General features: G+C 41.4%; 2 protein-coding genes across 6 annotated transcripts; one reads left to right on the top strand and one right to left on the bottom strand.

Annotated features, from left to right (window-relative positions):
- The first annotated feature begins 44 nt into the window (after window positions 1-44).
- On the top strand, window positions 45-12,708 carry LOC136435029 (E3 ubiquitin-protein ligase ARIH2-like). Of its 5 annotated transcripts, none has more exons than XM_066428205.1 (17): window positions 45-179; window positions 1,281-1,432; window positions 1,783-1,896; window positions 2,328-2,395; window positions 2,639-2,705; window positions 2,955-3,102; window positions 3,459-3,583; window positions 4,112-4,221; window positions 4,746-4,863; window positions 5,280-5,330; window positions 5,746-5,767; window positions 6,183-6,206; window positions 6,680-6,807; window positions 7,448-7,591; window positions 9,353-9,421; window positions 9,665-9,748; window positions 9,956-12,708. In XM_066428205.1, the coding sequence occupies exons 2-17, from the start codon at window positions 1,295-1,297 to the stop codon at window positions 10,025-10,027; spliced, it is 1,482 nt and encodes a 493-aa protein (XP_066284302.1). In that variant the 5' UTR covers window positions 45-179; window positions 1,281-1,294; the 3' UTR covers window positions 10,028-12,708. The 5 variants fall into 5 exon arrangements, with proteins under 5 accessions (XP_066284302.1, XP_066284299.1, XP_066284298.1 ...); XM_066428202.1 differs by lacking the exon at window positions 5,746-5,767 and adding an exon at window positions 5,794-5,815 and having other exon boundaries at window positions 2,316-2,395; XM_066428201.1 differs by having other exon boundaries at window positions 2,316-2,395.
- Window positions 12,709-13,467: 759 nt separating this feature from the next.
- On the bottom strand, window positions 13,468-21,858 carry LOC136435028 (uncharacterized). The gene is made up of 13 exons (XM_066428200.1): window positions 19,572-21,858; window positions 19,104-19,169; window positions 18,522-18,629; window positions 17,997-18,098; window positions 17,599-17,757; window positions 17,246-17,353; window positions 16,868-17,050; window positions 16,406-16,501; window positions 16,082-16,207; window positions 15,487-15,588; window positions 14,920-15,021; window positions 14,529-14,624; window positions 13,468-14,000 (listed from the first exon to the last, which is right to left on the bottom strand). Exons 1-13 carry the CDS (start codon window positions 19,714-19,716, stop codon window positions 13,846-13,848), a joined length of 1,548 nt encoding a protein of 515 aa, XP_066284297.1. The 5' UTR covers window positions 19,717-21,858; the 3' UTR covers window positions 13,468-13,845.
- Window positions 21,859-21,971: the final 113 nt, after the last annotated feature.

Genomic DNA, 21,971 nt, shown 5'->3' with positions numbered 1-21,971 from the left:
TATGTTTTGTTTTATCTTTTGAAGTGAGATTTTACGACTTTATTCGTCGGGAGCATGACGTCATTTCCGGTTATGGCGGACAGGTAGCAGTGGGGGGAACACAACAGTTTCTCTGCAGCGCAGACAGTCGCCGTAACTGCTCCGAAACTCTCCCAAACTTCGACACAGTGTGTGGACAGGTAACCTAATACTTTGTTCAGGTACAGAAGGTGACATTGGAAGGGCTTCTGTCTTATTTCTATGGTTGTTTTGTTGTGAAAAAGTATTTTGATTTCTGCGAGTCATTGCACCATGAATTTTTGGCACTCTGGCCCGACACGATGACATACTCGCACGAGCTATGGTGATCCCTGCACGTAAATATTTTCGCTATCTTGCAAAGAGGTTTGGCCAAATTTTGGGGCGTCTTGCTTAATTGCACCTGCCAGATGTGGACTATCCTGATTTAAATCTATAGCAAATTCTTCGTTGCATGAAAATTAAGACTTTTCACATTTTTAACGGAACGCCATATTTCTGTATGAAAATATGTTATAATATATGTGCCGGTTGCGTTGTTTTCTTAAGGCCTTAACTCTGGGTGAATACGTCAGAAAGATGGGGAGATAGATGGTTAGCGTGTTTCTCCTTGATCCGTAAGTCACGAAGCCGGCTGTTTGCTCACAGGATGTGCTCATTAACGGGAACTAATTTGTTTTCCATGCTAATTTGCTTTATGTCACTGACTTCCCGGTTTTCTGAAAGTAGTTTTGCTGATAATTATCACAGTTCAGCAATAGTTTTTGTCCCTGGTCCTTTGCAATCTCAGCTTGATGTATTATTTTGTGGGCATTTCCCAGATGAGTACTTTTGAATGATAGAATTGTGTGAATATTGTGAATTAGAGTTGCGTGAATACGAACAAATTGTTGAGTATAGTGTCTACAATACAGCTTTTCCTGGATGTAGTATTAAAACTCTTATGGAAAATTAAGTGCATTACTGGTAAATAAAAACACATTACTGATTTGTCTGGGATTGAAAATTGTGGCATTGATATTAGAAATTCCACCAATAAATCTTTTGCATGGTCTCTTCATCTATATCTCTCCAATATATCAACCTCAAATATGATTTAAAAGATTTTCATCCAACATCATCATTCTGCTTATAACGTTGGAACAAAGTAAATTAATTTTTACCTTATAAGTTATGAGTACTACAGGTGCATCTGATTACAAAGTTTGCACTAGTTGCAATGAAAATCAGGAGAGTAAAAAAGGAGTTATGTCTGACTGCAGGAATTGCTGGGAAGATGTCTGAGGCGGATGCAGACATGGCGAGCCAAGGGTCAGACCCAGACGACGAGGGCTTAAGCGACAGCAGCTACCAGGACTACAGTGATGAGGACATTAATGATTACTACAACTACGGCCCTGATGACATGGAACAGGTCAGAGTCAGTCAGACTGTCTTGTAACAAATTAGGGAATTACTAACAGTGCTTCAACCTGTCTCTGCAAATGTCTGTTATAATAAAAACACAATTGAACGTCTACCTGTCCTCCCACAGCAAGAAGACAGTTAAACATGGCAACAGATCAGTGAAGTTTCCATGCTGTTAACATATTAAAGAAAATGACAAACATATGTTAAGCTTTCGTGTAGTAAGTTGTATACGCATAAGTACAACTTAAGAGCTGTGAAGTAAGTGTTAAGTATAATCATGCTTAGTAATTTATTTATACTGTAGATCATTTTTGATAATAACACTATTTGGTGTTTGTACCCTTCTACTTTCAGGATGACAGGGGGCAGATTTTTGACCCAGAGGCCTTCGAATACTTTCTATTTAATAAAGAGGAGGCCTGTCAGTTTCTTGATGAGAAAGTAACAGAATTAACTCAGACAATACAGGTAATCAACATTCGCTTCCTTTCATGTGTTAGGTGGTAAAGCCTGAGTAGTAAAGAACTACATGCACATTGTGGAAAGAAGGCACCTGGAGGGTTCAAAAACGATTAGGGAATTCAAGGGTACAGGTAGTCTGTCTGTAAAGAAATGAAAAGGCAGTAGATTTTTCTGAACTTCTGCGTGACCTCCTTTTAGAAAAAGTAATGAAGTAGCATTTAGTTCTTTAAAATTGGCTATTCACTGGGAACTATGAATCAGAAAGCTAACCATGCACTATACACCCACTCCCCAACATTGTGAATACATGTATGTTCCTTATACTTGTATAAAGATAAGCAGGAATATGTGTGCCGATTGTGTGGTATGTCATGCATCGAACTCATGTAACTGTCACTGCATTCCACTTTGTAACCGCTGTATAGTTCTCCCCACAGGTGTCCCACACCATAGGTAAAGTACTGCTGCAAGCACACCAGTGGGTGTTAAGTGATGTTATGGAAAGGTCAGTATTCACAGCTCTGACCTAGGAACTTTGATTTCCTTCATTTTAAGCACGTTTTATGCATTCTGACAAATGAAGATCCTCTGTAAAAGGTGATTGCATAAGTTAAGATTGGGCTGTCTTCACACTGTGATGTGTTTTTCCTGAAATTTCAAGATAGTAATGGTTTCAAACAAAGACTTGTCTTGTGTTTTCATTCATACATTGTACTTTAGTTTTTGACTTACCCTTATTTGTGTCCAGGTTTAGGGAAGACTCTGTACAGTTAATGGTAGATTGCAGAATACTACCTCCTCCAAGTAGAGCAAAAGTAAGTACACAAAGGAGTTCTTTTTCTCTTCTTTTTAAATTTCTTCTTATTTCAATGTTATTGTTGTTCTGTTGTTATTAAGCTTCTTAGTTGTTTAAAGGCAATAAATACTGTACATGTATATGGTTAATCTGGTTCAATGGGAATTGTTAATGTAGATGGGTAGCTGGTGGAATGTGGCAAGTTTTACTCCATACTAACCTTCCTGGATGCAGCAACTTGATCACTTGCAATACTTGTGTTTATCAGCAGGTGGAGCCGCCCCCTAAGCAGTGCCCTGTGTGTCTGCAGGCCCAGGAGGAGAAGGACCTCCTGAGTCTCGCCTGCAACCACAAGTTCTGTACAGACTGCTGGCAGAGGTACTTCCAGGTGCAGGTAGAGGATGGCGTGGCCACAGGTAGGTGTACTCTACAGCCATCACTGTGTTTAAAAAAAGTCTTTGTTTGTACTTCAGTTCAGTGGTTGCCTCAAAATTGTTTGCAGTTGCATTGAACACTATAATGATGTGCTAGAGAAAACAAAATGAAGGTATAGAAGTCTTTTGAATAAGGAAAATTTTACCGCTTTTGGAAGCATGAAGTTCAATGGGAAGTATATGGAAGGGAAATACTGTGACTTTGAAGCGTTGATGAGACGAACATACGTAATAATTATAGATATGTACATAATGGCTTCCTAGTTATTTGGACACTCCTCTGATACACTAGATTTCTTATACAACATTAACAGCAGCACTTCCTTATATGTCCCCAGGAGTGGAGTGCATGTGGAGTGACTGTAGGCTCATCACAACAGAAGAATTTGCCCTCTCTATAGTAAAAAATGACCCAGTTATCCTTAGGAGATATCAACAGTTTGCCTTCAATGACTATATCAAGGTGAGTTCACCATATGGACTAAAGTGTCTGTCATAGCCATATTCTCACTTATTCGTCACTATCTATAGACAACTTACCAAGATATGACTAAAGGTAATGTTTGTCTATTAGACTTCATCTTTAAAAAGTTGTATAGCAAATAATATGTCCTACAATATCCTGGAATAGCTTGAACAATGATTTGGTACAGAAAAAGACAAAATAGAATATGAAGTTGTAACTGTGTAAGGCCTAGGAAAAATGTGCTTCCGGTTGCCCGATTGACCCTTGCAAAAGCCTACTGACATGGGACAATAAGACATCTGAGTGATGAAAAACTTAGTAGAATCGTTTTCCAACAGTAGGCAGGTCTTTGCTAGGGTCAGTCGGGTAAACTGTATTTGTTGAAAAGAAAAAAAGAAGAAGAAAAAAAGAAATCGCCGTATTCTGACCCTAATTTTTTCAGGACTGTAACCTGAAGTTTCCTTAATCTGCACATCTTGATACTGTTTTTAGTCAGTTTTTCCTGATGTTTCCTCCCCATGATAGGGCCACTACCAGCTGCGATGGTGCCCAGGCCCAGACTGTGATGTCCTGTTCATGGCACCACAGCCGCTGGGCAGAAAAGTACAGTGTAAGAAGTGCAAGACATGCTGCTGGTAGGTGTACTTCAGTTCAGTTCACTTTATTTGTTTAACCAGGAGAGGTATGGTCATTTTGAGCGTTTTTTCAAGTAATCCTGGGTCTATTCTCTAACATTTAAAACAATAACAGCAATAAGCATCATACACTATACACTAAAACAGCAATATCATCACATAAATGCATTGTAATGTAAGTCAACAATATCAATAACATAGATAATCGTAGGAAATTACAATGGTGTCAATTGATGAGTACCACTGATAAAGGTAATGCTTAAAGAGTTTCTAAGAAATATCTTCTTAAATGGATTTTTGAGTCTGAAGTACATTTAATGTAAGGTCTAGATATTGATATTTTAAGCCTACTAAACACACCAAATAATCTCCTTAGGTTGCTGTGATGCTGACAAATAAAACTGTTCATAACATGCATACTTTTAGTTGAGTTGTTTACCACATTATTACAAGCCAACATACAGTTGTAACTAAAACTTTGGAAGTGAATTTGTTTCATCCCTCCTTGTTTCCACACCTCCCAGTTTTAGGTGTTTGAAAGACTACCATGTACCAGCAGACTGCCCCACAATAGAGAGCTGGCTGCGGAAGTGTGCAGATGACTCCGAGACAGCCAACTACATCAGTGCACATACTAAAGATGTGAGTTAAATCTATTGAGGATACAGTACTTACATGTAGGTGTCAATGAGTTCCTCTCTACTACAGTTCTAGAGAAAAACAAACACCTCAATTCTGGATTGATACAAAATGTAACTCTGGTATTTGCAGACGTGACTGCTGCTGCTAATGTTGATGGAAACGGCAGTTTATAGACAGAACAAAGCCACTTGGTGGTAGGATCATTAATTAGTGAAATAAGATTATTGCTTATGATAAAAAAATTAAACCTGTATGGAGCACACAAAATTGTATCCATATACAGAACAATAAACCTGTTAATTGGTATAAGGCGCCATTGAAAACTTTATTGGTTGCTTGCTTTAGTTGCCAGTTTATCATTACACTGAATTATAAATGTCAAACTGACCTCCTTTGCTTGGTATGTCTTTCTACAGTGCCCGAAGTGTAACATTTGTATAGAGAAAAATGGAGGCTGCAACCATATGGTACGTTAACCTTGTCGTTGAGCACTTGCATCATGAAATGTAAGAAAAATAGAAAATGGAAAATTGTCATTGAATGTACATGCTTGCAGTAGTCAAAAGAAGAAGATGTTTACGGCTCAGTGTCACACTTCAAATAGATTCCAAGTATGTACATGTATATACAGTTTTATTTCTGTCACAATTTTTAGAATGCCAGTATCTATTGATATACATTGTATTATAAGCTTATCAACTTGGTAATATTCATCTGAACAACACAGATGTATGTGACTGTTTCAGACAAACATGAACATGTGTATATTTCAGGTGACATTCTTGTGCATGTTGCTGATAACTCAATATTGTGTGCATGTACTTGACAGCATGTTGGCTGTGTGTGAAACATTTATTGCATGTTTTTCACTTTCTTCTGCAGCAATGTTTCAAATGCAAGCATGGTGAGTAATGATTCTTTGTCTTCCAGCAATGTTATCAATGCCGGTACGGTAGGTAAAATTCCTGTGTTACAAAAATGCATCAAATGGATTGACACCTGTATATTAATGAAATAACCCATATTTTACAGTATCAAGGAACATAACAAGGTAGAAGAATAAAGCCTTGTGCAATACATTAGTGCATATGTCTCACCTTGTGAAAAAAGTTCTCTGTCCTACTTTCTACTACTTTATCTTTGTTCGGAAAACATTTGGGATACAGGAAACATTGTAGTCATTACCAGAGAAATGATTTTGTGTGATGGCCTTTTTACTTTACAAAGTGTGTGATCATGCCATGAAATGATTGCATTGAATCAGAATGTGTAGAATCTGATACATGTTGTACCTAATGTTGTACCGTTTGTGTTTACAGATTTCTGCTGGATGTGTCTTGGAGGTACGACTCTCATTCTTTGTCCTGCAATTCTTCCTGTGATAGTTTCATCCTTCTTTTAAAATATTTCAGAAATGCTTGGAGGGTTTTGGTGTGGAAGATGTAAAACTTTTCACTGTAATGATTAGTGGTAATGGCTAGTATTGCTGTACATCATGTACTTCATATTTGGTGCACATACATCTAGGGTAGGTTACTGTTGTATGGTTTATCCTAGATTAATTTCATACTTCAAACACGAACCTTGTTTGTGACATAGATGTTCCTTAGCTTTTCTTTTAGTCGATTTTTTTAATGCAGACTACGCTCATTCTGTTGTGTTTAATGCCTAGAGGGAGTATCTTAGTGCAATTGCTTTTTTTATAAAAACAAACTTGCAAAAATGCAAAATCCCTAAACAATAAGCCACTGAATATGATTGTGTTTACCAATGACTTTCACACCACAACAATTTCATTTGGGTGTTTGCCCCACAGATTGGAAGACCCACGGTAGTGAGTACTATGAGTGTAGCCGGTACAAGGAGAACCCTAATATTGCCAATGAGAGCGCTCAGGCACAGGCAAGGGAAGCTCTCAAGAAGTACCTCTTCTACTTTGAACGGGTATGCATTGTCCATGACGTACCTATGGTTTTATCAGAATAAATAGATTTGCTTCTGATATCCTCCAGTATTCTGTCCAGTCTCAGCTTATAAAGTACTTTCTAGAATGTTTTGTTTTGCAATGGTTGTTTTACATTTGAAGTGACTTGTCATTGTTCTATTGAAGATGGTTGTCCTCGAGAACTTTGCAATGAAAGTTGAATGCAGTTGGACGATTGGAGTTGGCCGTCTCCCTGAAATTGACGAATGAAAGTAGATAACTGTTGAGCAAAACCAATGTTGTTAGCCCTATTTCAGAAAGGGACCAATGTTATTGAGCTTTTAGTGCAGATGAACCAATACATCTCATTCAGAGAGGGACCAGTAAATTAAACTTTTAGTGCAACATTGCTTGGAGAGGGACCATTGAAATTGAGCTGGCAAATTAAATGAACCAATCAAGATGCTTCTTCTGTTGTGCTGTAGTTTGAGAACCACCAGAAGAGCCAAACCAATGTTATTGGCCATATTTTAGAAAGAAACCAATAGAATTGAACTTACAGTGCAAATGAGCCAATCACATTGCTCAGACCAATGAAATTGAGCTAGCAATTCAATTTTCAAACGAACCAATCAAGTTGCTTGTCCTGTTGCGCCCTAGTGGGAGAACCACCAGAAGAGCCTGAAGCTGGAGGAGCAGACGTTCCAGCGGATCCAGCACCGCATCAAGGAGAAGGTCATGAACAACATGGGCACCTGGATCGACTGGCAGTACCTGCTGGACGCAGCCAATCTCCTACACAAGGTCGGCAGCCTTTGGGCTTTTTCTATTCATTTATTTTTCATCGGGATCATAGACACAAATACAGGGACATAATGGTGATGTACTCAGGTTTTCCTTTGTTCTATCTTCTTAAAAAAAAATGTCCATTTGAAAAGAAAACTTGAAAGGGCAACAACTCTTTGATGTTGTAAGGTGAAAATCGCATCTGTGAAAATGAAACTTAAAAAGTAAGGTCTTCTCTTCAGTGAATGGTGACTTTCCCACATTAGGACACTACCATAAGAGTACAGTCAAACCTGCCTAGGCGACCACCTTTTCAACGCGACCACCTGGTCATGGCGACCGCTTTTTCTCGGTCCCGAAATTTTTCCCCATAGGCACAAGCATTAAGCTGCCTGCCCAAGGCGACCACCCGTCCAACGCGACCGCCATGAATTAGGACCGCACAGAGCACAATCCCTGCTCATGGCGACCACATTTTTCCGGCGTGTGGTGACATCGAATTTTGCTGTCGGATTTCGCGGAAATTTTCTTAAGACCTTGACGGACAAGAATATATCAAAAGCATTGATTCCTCCACAAAGTATTTTAATGAAACGTTCCCACTATAAACATTGTAAATACAAAGGATTGTGAATGTACTTAGATATCGATGTTGTTGTGCCCATCGTTATCTTATAGTTTACCGCAAGCTCGGTTCGGTTTGAACTCAATTTTCAAAACGATCACGTAGTGCATGGCGTCAAAAAGTCAGATTTCACTGAAATTACTATCAATTTCTTGTATTTTCAACAAAAATGTGTCTCTGCCTTACTAAATTCCGCCGGAAAATGACTCCGCAGTGGAGGGCAAAACGTTGGCCGAGACATGTTGTTTCTTGGTCCGCGACGCCATCTTGTTTCAGCGCAGCATAACGCTGACTTTTCTAAAACACGACGCTTCTGTGTATGAATATCTAGAATACTCTCTTTATTGATGAAAATTAATATTCTTATATTCTTGTTATTTTCATGACTCTCACAAACCTTTATTGGGCGCTGCTTGCTTGTAATCGCCGACGCTGTGCGTTCTGCTCCACTGTTACCTTTCGATGCGGTTGCGTGCTCGGCGGCGGTATCACAACTTTCCGTTCTCATCCTTCAGTTGTCAGATCGAAAACTTTTTGCCGCTTTAATCCAGCGGTCGGCTCCCAAAAGAAGGCTGGGATTTTCTAGGGATTTGTCTCAGGCCTTAAAACCTAGATTTTATACGCGCGTGTGTGTGTGTACTCTTACTTTAACGTAACGTGTGAATGCGGGAGGGCGCTGCAAGGTCATCGAGGCAGACATTGTTTTTAGTCAAAATTACGACGAACATTTGTTCACGATGTAACGGTATACAAATATTACAACGATTACAGAAAATGTAATTTTTGTAGGATCTTTCTGTCAATGAGAATTGAACCTGCTGTCTAAAATCACATAATTTTCCATCCATCTACGTGGTACACGGTATTTGAACACCTCGAGCTGGAAACATGTTATGATTGGAATCCTCTTCATGGCGACCACCTGTCCATCGCGACCGATTTTGCTCGGTCCCCCGGGTGGTCGCCTTGGGCAGGTTTGACTGTAATAAGATAAATCCCCACGTAAAGGCAGTGCCATGCCATTGAGATGGGCCTCCCTGGCTAAAACAGCAATGAATAAATAGGCAATAAAAATGAATTTTTTATCTTTAACCCATAGAACATCAGTCCTACAGTTATAGAAATATACTAATTTTGTTATCTTTTCTGCACAGTGCCGTTACACCCTAGAGTACACCTACCCTTATGCATACTACCAGGATGGAGGCCCTCGCAAGAAGCTGGTAGGATCATATCTCCTAATGTCTTCCTGAAATATGTTTCCAGTCCCTACTGTTTGAACATGTATTTGTACATATTGGAGTACACATAACACATACGGTAATATCTTGAACTCTGTACTGTGTTGCTGGAAATCATACCTGATAATGCTTAAACGATTCTAAAAGTATACAAAAGCAGGCACATTTTTTTTCCTGTTTGAGAAGCTAAGTTGTTGCTTTTGTTGTCCAACATTCCCTTCCCAGTTCGAGTACCAGCAGGCTCAGTTGGAGGCCGAGATTGAGAACCTGTCCTGGAAGATCGAACGTGCCGAGCAGACGGACAGAGGGGTGAGCAGTTTTTCATGAGTACTAAGTAAATTTGAAGTTTCCCTTTGGCAAAAATCTGACCACATGTACTTTTTAAAAGAGATGCAGGTATATATAGCTGTGTGTGAGTTGAAGAACTGGTGTACAATAGCACCCACTGTTAGGTAAAGTTTTGCAAGAAATCGCAATTATTTCCATGTAATTTTGAAGTTTTCTGTATTCCTGTAGGACTTAGAAAACCAGATGGATATCACAGAGAAGCGCCGACTGACTCTGCTGAGGGACTTCTCCGAGAGCTGAGAGCTGGCCTTCCTCTGTTAAACCTCCTACCATCCTCATCACCATATCCACCTCTTCTACAACATCACCTCCAGCACAGGGGTGTGCCACACCTCCCCTGTCCTACACTCGAACCTCTCTGACCCCTGGTCAGATTAAATCTAGGGTTCCAAGTTCAATTCTATCCCAGGTCATAGATGGTGGCACATTTGGCAGAGCCTAATTTTTCTGGCCTGGGATGTCTGCGTATGCCATCGACCTTTAGGATTCACTCTGACATGTTGATAACTCGGCCCACACTGCTGCTAACTGTACATGTTAGCTCCTACTGCTGCCTTCCAGCTAGAAAGGATAGGAATGAAATAGACTAAGTGTCCACAGTACACAGATGTGAAAATCATGCCCTACGTTTAAGACGATGAGAAACTAAATGGTACGTAGAGTAATGCATAATGCCCTCGGTGGAAGGTTTTGTTGTTAATTACCTGGCTTCCTTGTCTCTTTGTTGCAATGCAGGCCTAAGAGTAGTATAGTCATGTTTGACCCAGAAGAGAAAATGAACTGTTAACGAGAAATCTCTATTTCAAAATTCTACACGAGTCGGCCAGTTCAGTGGAGCATGGTCTTCTCTACAAGTTGACTTCATGTTCTAATAAGTTCAAATTTGATATCATACATTCTCAAGTCTGAAATGAAATCATCTTCTTCTCAAGAACTCTGGGATTTGTCTTCAGAAACCACCAACAGAAAATCTTTGCACTCAACAAGAAGAAATAGTTAGGTGTGGGAAAAGCTAAAGAAAGAAAAAGTTCACAATACCTGCTGCCAGTTTGAAAATGGTGGATCTGTCCTGTACAAGCACAATTCTGACACAGCAAAACTGTTCGTATGTACCCACCGTAGTTTGTCTCCATACACAATGTACACTATACATGTGTATGAATAATTTTCTATATCCATAGAGGGAAAGAGCAGCCTGTGTATGTCGGCAGATGATAAGAAACTTTGTTGCCCGGTTTGATACAGTACGAAAATATGAACGTAACAGGAATTGCTGCATTTGGGCAACACCTCAGGGCCATTGCCTTTCTGTAAAGCACAGTAAGCGGCATGTTTGCTGGATTTCAAGATAAAAAAGCATTTACAAAGCTGAAAATGACATCTATTTTGTAGCTTGCATCAACTTCCAGGTGGTCACAGACATGTAAGTTCTTTTGTCAAACTCCTACTAAGTACAGTAGTATACCAAAGATTTCAGTTAGTGGAACTTTTGGGTTGTTAAAATGAGCTTAATGCATCATTTACAAGAAACGAAAAAGAATATTATTCTTCTTGAGTCCAGGATTGGCTGATCATCATAAAAGTAGAAGCAAGGAAAGGTGTTCCTCAAATGATAAATACACAGCAACAAAAGCTTAAGCTTACACAAGGAACATAGCAACAATCCTACATGTAGGTCTTGGTTGTTGTAAATTACAGTGCTCTTCCTATGCTTTGTGTCTGTTTTAGTTTCTATCTCATAGTGCCTCCTCTCTGCATCATTGTCGGGAATTCAAATGGAAATTTTTGGCCTTGACAAGGAGTTGTCTTCCCAATAGCTCATTCTTATGTTACATGTACATGTATTTAACCCCTCAATTCTATTCTGGTCTACTTCCTTTGATTGACAACTATGATATGAACTGTTCCCAATTTGTTGCACATCGCTTTGCTTGGAAGTACATAGTAGACATTCTGTGATGTGTGCCATGGAAATCATAAAGCATATCATATGACACAATGGTGAAGAATGGCTCAACTGAAAGCTAGTATCTGGAAGGAAATTGTAGTATAATGTGTTCTCACATACACATTGAAACACAAGTTCTAAACCAGAGCTCTACTGTGTGGTTATGCTCTGGTGAATTGCAAAGTTTCTCGTATGTTTTAAAAACACACTAAAAGCTGCAGCCTAATGTGCTATGTATTGCTCTCTGTGAATTGGAATTATTTTAATGAGTAATGGTGCCATTGTAACCTTATGAAACAAAACGTTTCTCCGGTGTTTGGCTTTGTATCAAAAATTGTCTTGGAGCTTCGGATCACTACTGTAACAGTGCTTACATTGAACTATGTCTATCCGCACCCTCTAAATACCGCCGGTAATGTCAGTATCTGGGAGAAGGAATAATGTGAGAAGACACTGCAATAGGTGTTTGTTGTGTTATGATATTTGAAGTTGCCATTGTTCTCCAGTTATTCTGTGCAAGGCTTGTCTCAAGACACATCCCCAGCTTTCACTGTTTTGCCAGGAGAGTTGTAAGTTTTATACATGGAGTATCTGTGAGATACAAATGTCCCATGTTTTTGTCTGCACTACTTTAAGGTGTAACTACATACTTAAAATCAGTTTCAGAGGTAGTTGGCTTGCCCCAGTCTTCAATTCATTGAGAATGATATAGATTTTGGACTGGAGAGCTGCTCTAGAATAGGGAGAAGATATTGAGTATGTTGGTTGGCAAGTAGTGTAGGCCATAATTTAAGTACCACTACAAGTATTTTCATCAGCAATATGGTTATCCCATGTGCGTTATATTATGTAAGATAAAGACGAATCTGTATGCTTGACAGAAGCATTTTTGTAACGTAAAAAAATGATTTCGATGTTGCCCTGTAGTCCACAGTATGGCAGAGTTTCAAATAAAAGAAGAAAAAAAGTTTTATGGATGACTTTCTCCGATTATTTTGTCAGTTGTTCCTTTCTGCTGAGTCCATCTATGCCTTGGTTTGATCCCTCATTTCCCTCTCGATCCGTCAGTTCAGAGTAAGATGCAGTGCTTCTCTGTCCACTAGAGGGCGCTGTCCTCATTGGTCCAGGACCTTGCGCATGCAGTTGTCACTATAGCTAGGCCCAGTGTGTGTACACAAATCAATAGCCAAGAAGATAAGAACTTAGGTGCGTGACGACTACTTCGACGAATCCGCAAAAACAATCTACTGGCATACGTGTTTCTTTATGCAAATTATAACGTTGCTAAATGGATAAGTACTACAGGTTTCCACCTTATTTAACACGTCATTGTAGCTGACCATAACATCCTTTGAAGATGACATTTCAGTTGACGTCATTGGTGCAAAGCCCTACAGGGGAGCTCTTCATATTTGGAACCTGACGTCATGTCATAATGTCTAGATGCCTGTTTTGTTTGGAAGAAAACAACAGATTCCCGCTTTCTGAGTAGATAGATCCTGTATCGGCATGGATTTCAAATATACTATGTCTCCGGATTTCCTGTGTACTTCTGTGCCTGTCCTTGTGACATGTTTGTCTCACCCCCTGTGTTGTATTTTCAGCCACTTTCTAACCCTCCCTTTCTTTCTTTTCCGACTGCCCAGTTCTCCTATGAAGAAGTAGTAGCGATTTATTTCAACCAGAACTTTTATCCCTAAAGTCTTTATTTCAAATCACAACTTGTATTTTTTTTAAATTCAGAACTCGTTTTGGTTTATATTTGTTGGTGACATTTGTCAGGCTGCACCCTTACCATGTTTGAAAACCCAGAGCAAGTCCACAGATTCCCCATTTCCTGTGCCCTTCTATACCTGTCCGTGTGACCTGTTTGTCTTCCTCTTCCTTTCTCTCCTTCTCATGCTCATGAATAACAATGCCAATTTATACCAAGTAGTAGCAAATTTTATTTCAACCACGACTTTTGTCCCTTGAGTCCTTATTTCAAATCACAACTTCCAAGAACTTGTAGTTCTTTATTTACAACTTTGATTTCGTCTTAGTTCTTTATTTACATTTTTGGTCGGAATCGTGTCAAGGACAAATTCATTTGCAAATATTGCAGCATAGTTCAGCAGTCCGGCTGCACCCTTGCCATGTTGGAGAACCCCGAGTAGATCCAGGGGCTGGGGCGGCCCTTGAGCGTGACTTTGGGGCCCAGAGTCGTCCCTCTTGCGGCCTGCCCTTTCCTCACCGTGTAATTGTCTGGTCCCGGGGTCAACTCCTCTGTGAGGGAAAATTGATGTAATTGGTGAGTAATTAGCCTTAAACTTTAGTGGGCGGCGAAAGACGACATGTTTGGGCCAAAAATGGAGTATAATTTACACTTTCAGAGCCAGCCGACAGTCAATGGCATGGACTCATAAACCACAGCTCTCCAGAGGATCGACACAACTCGCGTGTTTCCGAAAAAGTTGGACAAAAGACAACGAAGTTCTCTTGTCGCCCGCCAGACACGCGAGGATAGCGTGAGCGTGTGGTTTCTCGTGTCAGATATCACAGTCTGCACAGACACTGGTTTGATTGTCTGTAAATATAACAGGCTCAGCTAGAATAGAGACTGGCGTTTTGGCGCTGAAAAAGCTTGTGTTGTTGCCAACCTCATTAACAGAGATGAGCCAATATGAGTGACCTCAAAGGCTTTTCGGCTTAAGTAGGCGACATTTCTTCATTCATTTTCCCGAACCTAAAAAGGGATTTCTCTAAGAAACTAGAACCCGAACACCAGTAATCTTCCAACGTGTGCAGACTTACTTTTAGCGGCTTTCTTCCTCCCTCCCATGCTGTACTTCGGAGCTCCTCCGGTTGGGACTCGCGGAGAATAGGCCGCTGGTCCGGGACCGACTTTCTCTGGAAGAAGCACACGTTTACTCATATCACCACGATAGCATGATACAAAGGTTTATAAACACTTGATAATTATATCTCCGATAAATATAAAACGAGACGGTCGGGCTTTTAAACAGAACGACAAAATATCATCTTGAAAAACGACACAACTAGGTCTTCTGAGCCGTCGATTTAACCCTTTTACCACTTCAAAATAATAACGAGTTTGAAACATTTCAGATTCTGCAAAGTGCACCTAGGTTTAAATGAAGCCGTAGACCATACATGTGCCACAAACGTGTTTATCCGTACGTACTGTCGGGAGGGTAGACTCTCTGGCCCATGGAGTATCGGGGCGCACTCTTAGCGTGAGGCGGCCGCTCCGGCAGGTTGTAGTGGGTGGGACCAGGTCTGTCGTCTGCGAGAGGGGAAAGGAGATGTCTCTAAACCATTTTGACAATAGTGAAAACACGATGTTGTTGATTTCTTTTGGAAAGACGCCATCCAGTGAGTTGATTTAGTTCAGGCACGCAAGACATTCAAAGTGAGACGAGACTGAATTAAGAGTCAGAAAAGATCAGAACATAATGAATAGAGTACTGTTTGAAGGAGAGGAATTCTAATTTGATCTGGGTGTGGCTCCACGTAGTCTAGTCTGATAAAAAGGACAGACGTGGCATTTGTGAAGCTTACTCGTTTAATGTCAAAAGAAAACTGCAACAGATTTACTCATTCATTTAGTCTTAAAATGTACATTTGAACACCACCTTAGAGGACACGGGTCTTCTGTCGTCTACTAAAGTTTTGAATCGGTTATGTACAGGGTTTGAAATGTTCTATTTGAAAAATCTCAACAGACGATAACGTTACAATCAAAACTCACCCTTCGACGAGGCAGGCCGCCTGCCGATGGAGTGTGCCGTGCCGTCATTCGTCAGCAAACTGGGCAGGTTGTAGTTCCCCGGGCCAGGGACGTCACCTTTCACTGCAAAAGTACACTCTTGTCTATTTAAAATGATTTTCCTCAGGTTAAACGTTTGCGATGTGTTCGAGTCATATAAGATGTATCTACCGCAGGTCTAGTGTGGATATGTTGTTATGATTAAATCTACACTCTGGTTAACTCCATATTTATAAGAAATGGTTCTTATTTCTAAAATTGATTTTGTACTGCATGTATGTGTAATGATTTGCTACTTGTGGCACATATCATTGCCCAGCAAAAAAAGAACACCTCACGAAAGAATAAATCTAAACGAGACAAAACTCTGGACTTGAAAAGAGGACTGCAGTCTTGTGAAAACTTTGTTGGCTTGAAGCGAAGCTGGAGTCCCATCGACATTGAGGTCTTTGGCCGAACTGTTCCGGGATGAACTGCTGTTTGCTAAAGGACAGATTCAGTCCAAACCAGTCACATTGCTCGCATTTCACACAATGTATACCAGAGGGTACCACAGTATATATGTCAGCTGACGTACCCTTACTGGGATAGTTCAACACATCCGGCCAGCATGGGGCCATCCGCTTGGCCATGGAGTAGGACGGGCCCTTCCTACAGTTGGCCTTGGTGATGGTGTGGTCCGTGGGACTGGGCCGGGTCTCGGCTGGTAGGGTAAGGCAAGCGGACATAAACAGGAGTTAGCTCTGTCCTTGGTGCTGATACGGGCATCACTAAAGGAGGTGACATTCATGTAACGGCTGTAATTCACTGTGTTTGAGCCAGCGCCAGACTATTCTGCGTAGAAGCGATCATAGCAGCGAACTGGAGCTATTAGGATGGATACATGGCTAGTTACCCTTACCTTTGGGCTCGAACCACCGGTATGTCAGCTGTGCCGTGGGGGCGAGGTGCCACTGTTCCCGAGCGGCGTAGGTGTTGGGGCTCGGTGTGTAATATTCTGAAGTGACGTGGGACAAAAATAGAACCATGGTAGCGTAAGACGGAACATCGCTTGAAACTGACCGCCAGTTAGCATGAGAGCTTCTTCAACAAATCACACAAACAGCCCAGAGCTGCGATTTGAACCACAATGCACAGATAGCATGGCACGATACAAATTTATAAGAAGAAACGTGCACTGCTTGAGCGATCCTGAAGAAAACATTGAGAAACAGCTTAGGTATAGTATAGCGTTTGATTAGTTTTATGATTTTCGTGCTCCGAAGCGACAGTATTTAACGAAAAGTGGATCCTATCAGTATATAAATTGAATAACTCTCATATAGTTTGACCGAACTCCGTTTCTATAGATGTAATGACTCACTCTTCTTGATGTTGTGCCTGCTCCGTAGTGACGTGGACACCCCCGTGCCCACCGTCGTTCCCAGGTCGTAGTTGTTCGGAGGAGGTCCCTCCTTCCCCGGCACAGGCGTCAGGTCGGGCAGCCGCTTGGCGAGAGAGTAACACGGCATGTACCGAACGTCCATGATGGTGTATTCTGCCGGGCCTGCACATAACGACAAGGAAGTTAAGTTCGTATTTTAGGAATACAGTTATGATACTCAGGATGTGAGTTTTGGAAATATCAAACATACATGTACCTCACAATCATTAAGTGATGAAAAACAACAGTGATTTAAGATTGAAATGAAATTATGAAAATAGAAAAGGATCCGGAAAGCGTTTTGAAAGCGGTACGTACCTGGCCCGTCAGGAAACCTCTGGGCGATAGCCTGGCCCATAGACGGCTTAGGTCCGCGGCCCCAGTACCGGGAGTTTGGACGGTAACTCAGACCAGGAGTCTTGAATCCTACAGGATCACAGGAATATTAGCAATAGAATATATCTTCCAATTTTTTGTTTACATCTGTGGGCCTATGGATATGACTAGGTGTGACGTTATACTATGATCATATATCACGATCAATATTTGAGAAGTGAGCACTAAGCTTAAGATGGAGACGAATATTTTAAATACAGTACATCACATTTGTAATTGCTGGTGAATGACAGTAATGGTTGTAATGTGTGTATAGATGACGTGGTTCACCGTACCATGAGTGTCCACGGGCTGCACGCGCAGGTCGGGGTAGCCGGGGTTCACACCGTGAGGACGGCGGGACTGGATCCCGAACTTCGGGCCTTTCGACCCGGTTTCGCGACTGCGCACGGCGTAAGTGGCCGGACCTAGACTGCAGGTCACGTGTTTTTCGGCTGGAAAATAAGTAATGAGCATTAAAACACCCACATTTTGGAACATTTCTATGATTTTAGTATTGAAATCTTTGGTTTAGAAATTCGATAGATACTGATTTGATATTGGAAAGCAATCGTCGACGTCATTTCGACAATGCTTTACACACGATTTTGACGTTACTCGTCATCATTCATCACTACTATTTCTGGGCAGCTAGATCCCCCGATAGATGCCCTAGCAGGTAAGGGTAACTTACGTTTTACATCGTACGGATATGTACGTCCCTTCTCCTTCAGCGTCACGGTGCGCCGCTTCCACACAAGGTCCTGCTTCGTGTCGTAGTCGGCCGGACAAGGTTCTAGGACAAACAGCACAGCGTAAGAACAGTACCAATGACAGCCGGCTGAGCATTCAAAACCTTAACAATATAAGACGTGATAACCGGGAATGCATAGCTATATTCTGGAAACGTATCTTTGTTATCTTCACTGTACATTACCGTTTGAATAGCCTACATAGCAGGCCTGGCCTCAAAGCTCGCCTGATAGCAATCAGAAAACTAGCCTGGATGCCAGACCCCCAATCTCTGAAATATCTATCGTTTGACATCCAGGCTATCAGAAAACCGGTACCAATCAGAATACCGGCGATATATAATCAGAAAACAACACATGATCGGCGAAAAGGCGAAGCACTGAAGCCTGCTGGGAGCTGACAGAATGTATGTCAATGAGAGGTCACAACTTTGTAATTTGAAAAGCAAAGGTAAAGAATTGCGTACTGTCGCCTTCCCCCTGATGCCTCTGCTTGCCCGAGATGGAGTACTGCGGCGCCTGGGGTTTGGTCGGGTCAACCCTCGGGCTGTAGTCAGCCGGCCCTGGTTGGCCGTCTGAAAAGGATTCACAACGAGGGAAGAAAGGTGAGTGGGTGGGTGAGTGAGTGAGTGAGTGAGTGAGATTGATGATAAATTGATTGATTGATTGATTGATTAATTGGTTGATTGATTGATTGATTGATAAATTGGTAGCAGTCATAGTTCACAAATTCACAAAGAGAAAAGAAGGGGTGACTGAGTGTTATGCTTGAGTTAGTGAGTGAGTGAGTGAGTGAGTGAGTGAGTGAGTGAGTGAGTGAGTGAGTGAGTGAGTGAGTGAGTGAGTGAGTGAGTGAGTGAGTGAGTGAGTGAGTGACTAAGTGCATTAATAAATGGGAAGCAGCCACAGTTGACTGACATAATTTTCCTTCCCCGGTTCCTTGTATATCATGATGACAATGCCACCACCGTGTGGTGTGACGTGCGGAAAGCGGCTACACAATATAACTCAACACATACAGATAAAGGCATGTAAATGTCATGACTTACCCAGTTGTGTGTAGGGTAGCTGACCGTCCGGTGGAACGTACGTACCCATGGGGGTCCGCCTGCCTCCTGACGGACAAAAAGGCGTGCATGCAACGTTACATCAAGGGGAACTTCCTTGGTAATATGTACACAGCAACACAGTTACTTTTACTGAATCATTAAAAGCCAGTCAGCACTATTTTCACGACGCCCGAGAAGTTAGAGAACAAGGCACGGTTACATTTTTTCGGGAACATATCTTATTGAAATTGTCATCATTAGTACAAGAGGATTGAATAGTGTTGCCAAAATAGACCGTGCTAGCCTGGGTGCCCTCCGATTACCGCGGGCTCCTACACTCGCTACCCTGAAAAAAATCGTGTTTTATTTCAGGGTAGCGAGTGTGGGAGCCCCGGTAACACACCTTACGGGATGGCACCCAGGCTAACAATAGACAAGAGTTGAAACCAAACTGAGAGGGAAAGATACCGTCTCTGTTGGCCTTCTTCCACTTCGATACCTGGACGCCAGCTTCATCGTCCACCTTGGGTTGTTCCTCCGACTTACTGACGCCAAGAATAGCAGCCACGTTACCCCACATCTTGTCGTTGCCAACAACTAGCTCGTAGAACATAACATAACAAACCTACCTACCAACCAACGTCACAACAACAGGAGATAGAACGTCGCAGGCTTTGTCCTGTGCGTGTTCTTTTTGTTCCATGGAACGCATCCTTTTATTGCACTGACATCTCACTATCTATCAGCATTGGGTTTGTTTGACTAATTCTTTTAGTGCGGTCGCCTTGTATACTAGTGCACATCATTCATACCTACTAGGATGCTTTGTAACTGCTATTAAACTTCAAGTGAGTTGTTCTCTGTAATACTCTATACCGTAACATACTAGTAGACGGATATGCCGATCGAAGTGCATTGTTTATTCCTATCACATTTCTTGACGACTTTCTCCGTTTTCTCTCTGTCGAAATGGTGCCAAAAAAGTACATTTTGCGTAAGGAAAATGTTTTCCCCCACATATGGCATGTTTGTCCGAATATGTGGTAAGATGGAAAATGCGGGAAATTTCCGTACAGCGGGACATCTCAACTGAACCATTCCCAAACCCGGACATGGCCGTGACTGTGACGCAGGGATGAAAACCGCACACAGGAACACCGGCGCGCGCACCAGACTACCGGAAATACGCATCTCCAAGCAGATGTAAAGACGGTAAACTTAATCTCCAGGCAAATAAATCGGTCGAGGTTACTAGTAGGCTAGTGTTTGCTGGTCTTCTGAGGCCCGTATTCTGCGTTTCAGCCCCTCACGTATAATCATATCTAGTGGTGCGCGCTTTCTTGGGCTACCATCAAGCCAGCAAAGCGTTTTGAAAAAAGGTGTCAAGTTGCTACTATAGATAGACGTTGACTAAAATGTTGCTGGCGTAAAACACAGAGTATGAGCCGAATTCTTAAATCCAAATCCAAAAATCCAAATCCAAATTCAAATAGGTACGGTACATCCTAATGTTTCTGGGCTGCTCTGTTCCTCTCGAACACGCGATCGATAAACCAGGAGGAACATTACGACTTACCATGATAAAACCTTTTTGAAGTTGAAGATAAGAAAATACCGACAACATCCAGAACTCTAGTTTGATCAAAACTTGCTTATACACTTCGGCTCTCCCGCGAAAGCCATGGACAGCGGAGTTTGTGTTACACAGACTACCGGCAGAGCTCAGTATCAGAACTGGGCTTGTCGCGGTCATTGACTCTCGCGGTCCGTAATTTGGGTTTGCCCTCAAAGGATCTGTAACTGTTTCCCTCATCTCCCATTGACATACTTGGCGTACCGTCCTGTCGTTTCAAATTATGGAATGATCAAAGGTTCTCTTTCTCATATTAACCTTTGTGTCTTTCCCCACTGTTGGTGCTTTGATCAACGATCGTATTTTCTTTGCAGGATATAGAGTTTGATATTTTTTGCAAAGAATGTGTATAAGAAATCTACAAGTCAATTTTAGGACTGATGAAGACCGAAGATCATGGTGTTTTGTGGCCCTTTTTGGTTCAAATTTCATACGAGAACGAGCTAGGCAGAATCTTTGGTTGTCTTTCTTTGGAACCACCACAATCTTCTCGAAAATTCTTTCTCAGCAGTCGTATGGGGATTGGGAGTGATCTAGTTCTAGATCTGGAACATATAACTGACACATGCACCGGCAATACGCTTATGTATGTGCACCTGTCTCGGTTTCAAATTTAGGTAACACTAGCGCCCTTTTGAAAATAAATTTGCTGGCTAAGAAAATCCATTCATGAGACATAATACATTTGCAGGGATGATACTGCAGTAACGAGAGAAAATCTCTGACATTGGATCCTGAGAAAACCGCAAATTGAATGACCTCATCCTTTCACATCCTGAGTTGCGTCACCTAACAACCACCTTGAAACCGCAAGCCAGACTGTGAATGTCTGCAAAGGTACACCTGAGGTGTGTGTCGTTCAAGATGGATTCAATCGTCATGCAAAGGCCATGGAAAGTGCAAAATAGGCCCATCTTGAGAAAAATTTTGTACAATGGAGCTGTTGATCAACGAAAAGAGACTTTTCATACCCCACATGAGGTAATGGTCCTTACCTGTGTGAGAGTCACGTGCTAATGTTCGGACATTTCCATATATGGAAAAAAATTGTAAGGCAGCAGAACGCAAAAAGTGTAGTTTTCAAATTCAACATCTATAACAAAGAACTACCATTAGATAGAACAATTTTATTAAATGAAGTATGTACCCATTAAGTGAAATAGTCTAATTTTTTCAATGAATATATGTATCATAGGATCATTCAACGTTCAAGGTGAATTCTGTATTCTGTCGCC

The sequence above is a fragment of the Branchiostoma lanceolatum genome, chromosome 5 (assembly GCF_035083965.1).
Source record: "Branchiostoma lanceolatum isolate klBraLanc5 chromosome 5, klBraLanc5.hap2, whole genome shotgun sequence".
NCBI classification, from domain to species: Eukaryota; Metazoa; Chordata; class Leptocardii; order Amphioxiformes; family Branchiostomatidae; genus Branchiostoma; species Branchiostoma lanceolatum.
Note: the sequence above shows the minus strand (reverse complement) of the source record. Positions and strands in the feature narration are given on the sequence as shown.

Coding starts and splice junctions, on each gene's coding strand:
- LOC136435028 (XM_066428200.1), bottom strand. CDS start 19,716: ATGTTCTACGAGCTAGTTGTTGGCAACGACAAGATGTGGGGTAACGTG. Junction 19,170..19,571: donor GAAGAAGGCCAACAGAGACG/GTATCTTTCCCT, acceptor TTTGTCCGTCAG/GAGGCAGGCGGACCCCCATG. Junction 17,354..17,598: donor GCAGCCCGTGGACACTCATG/GTACGGTGAACC, acceptor GTGATCCTGTAG/GATTCAAGACTCCTGGTCTG.
- LOC136435029 (XM_066428202.1), top strand. CDS start 1,295: ATGTCTGAGGCGGATGCAGACATGGCGAGCCAAGGGTCAGACCCAGAC. Junction 3,103..3,458: donor AGAGGATGGCGTGGCCACAG/GTAGGTGTACTC, acceptor ATATGTCCCCAG/GAGTGGAGTGCATGTGGAGT. Junction 6,808..7,447: donor ACCTCTTCTACTTTGAACGG/GTATGCATTGTC, acceptor GTTGCGCCCTAG/TGGGAGAACCACCAGAAGAG.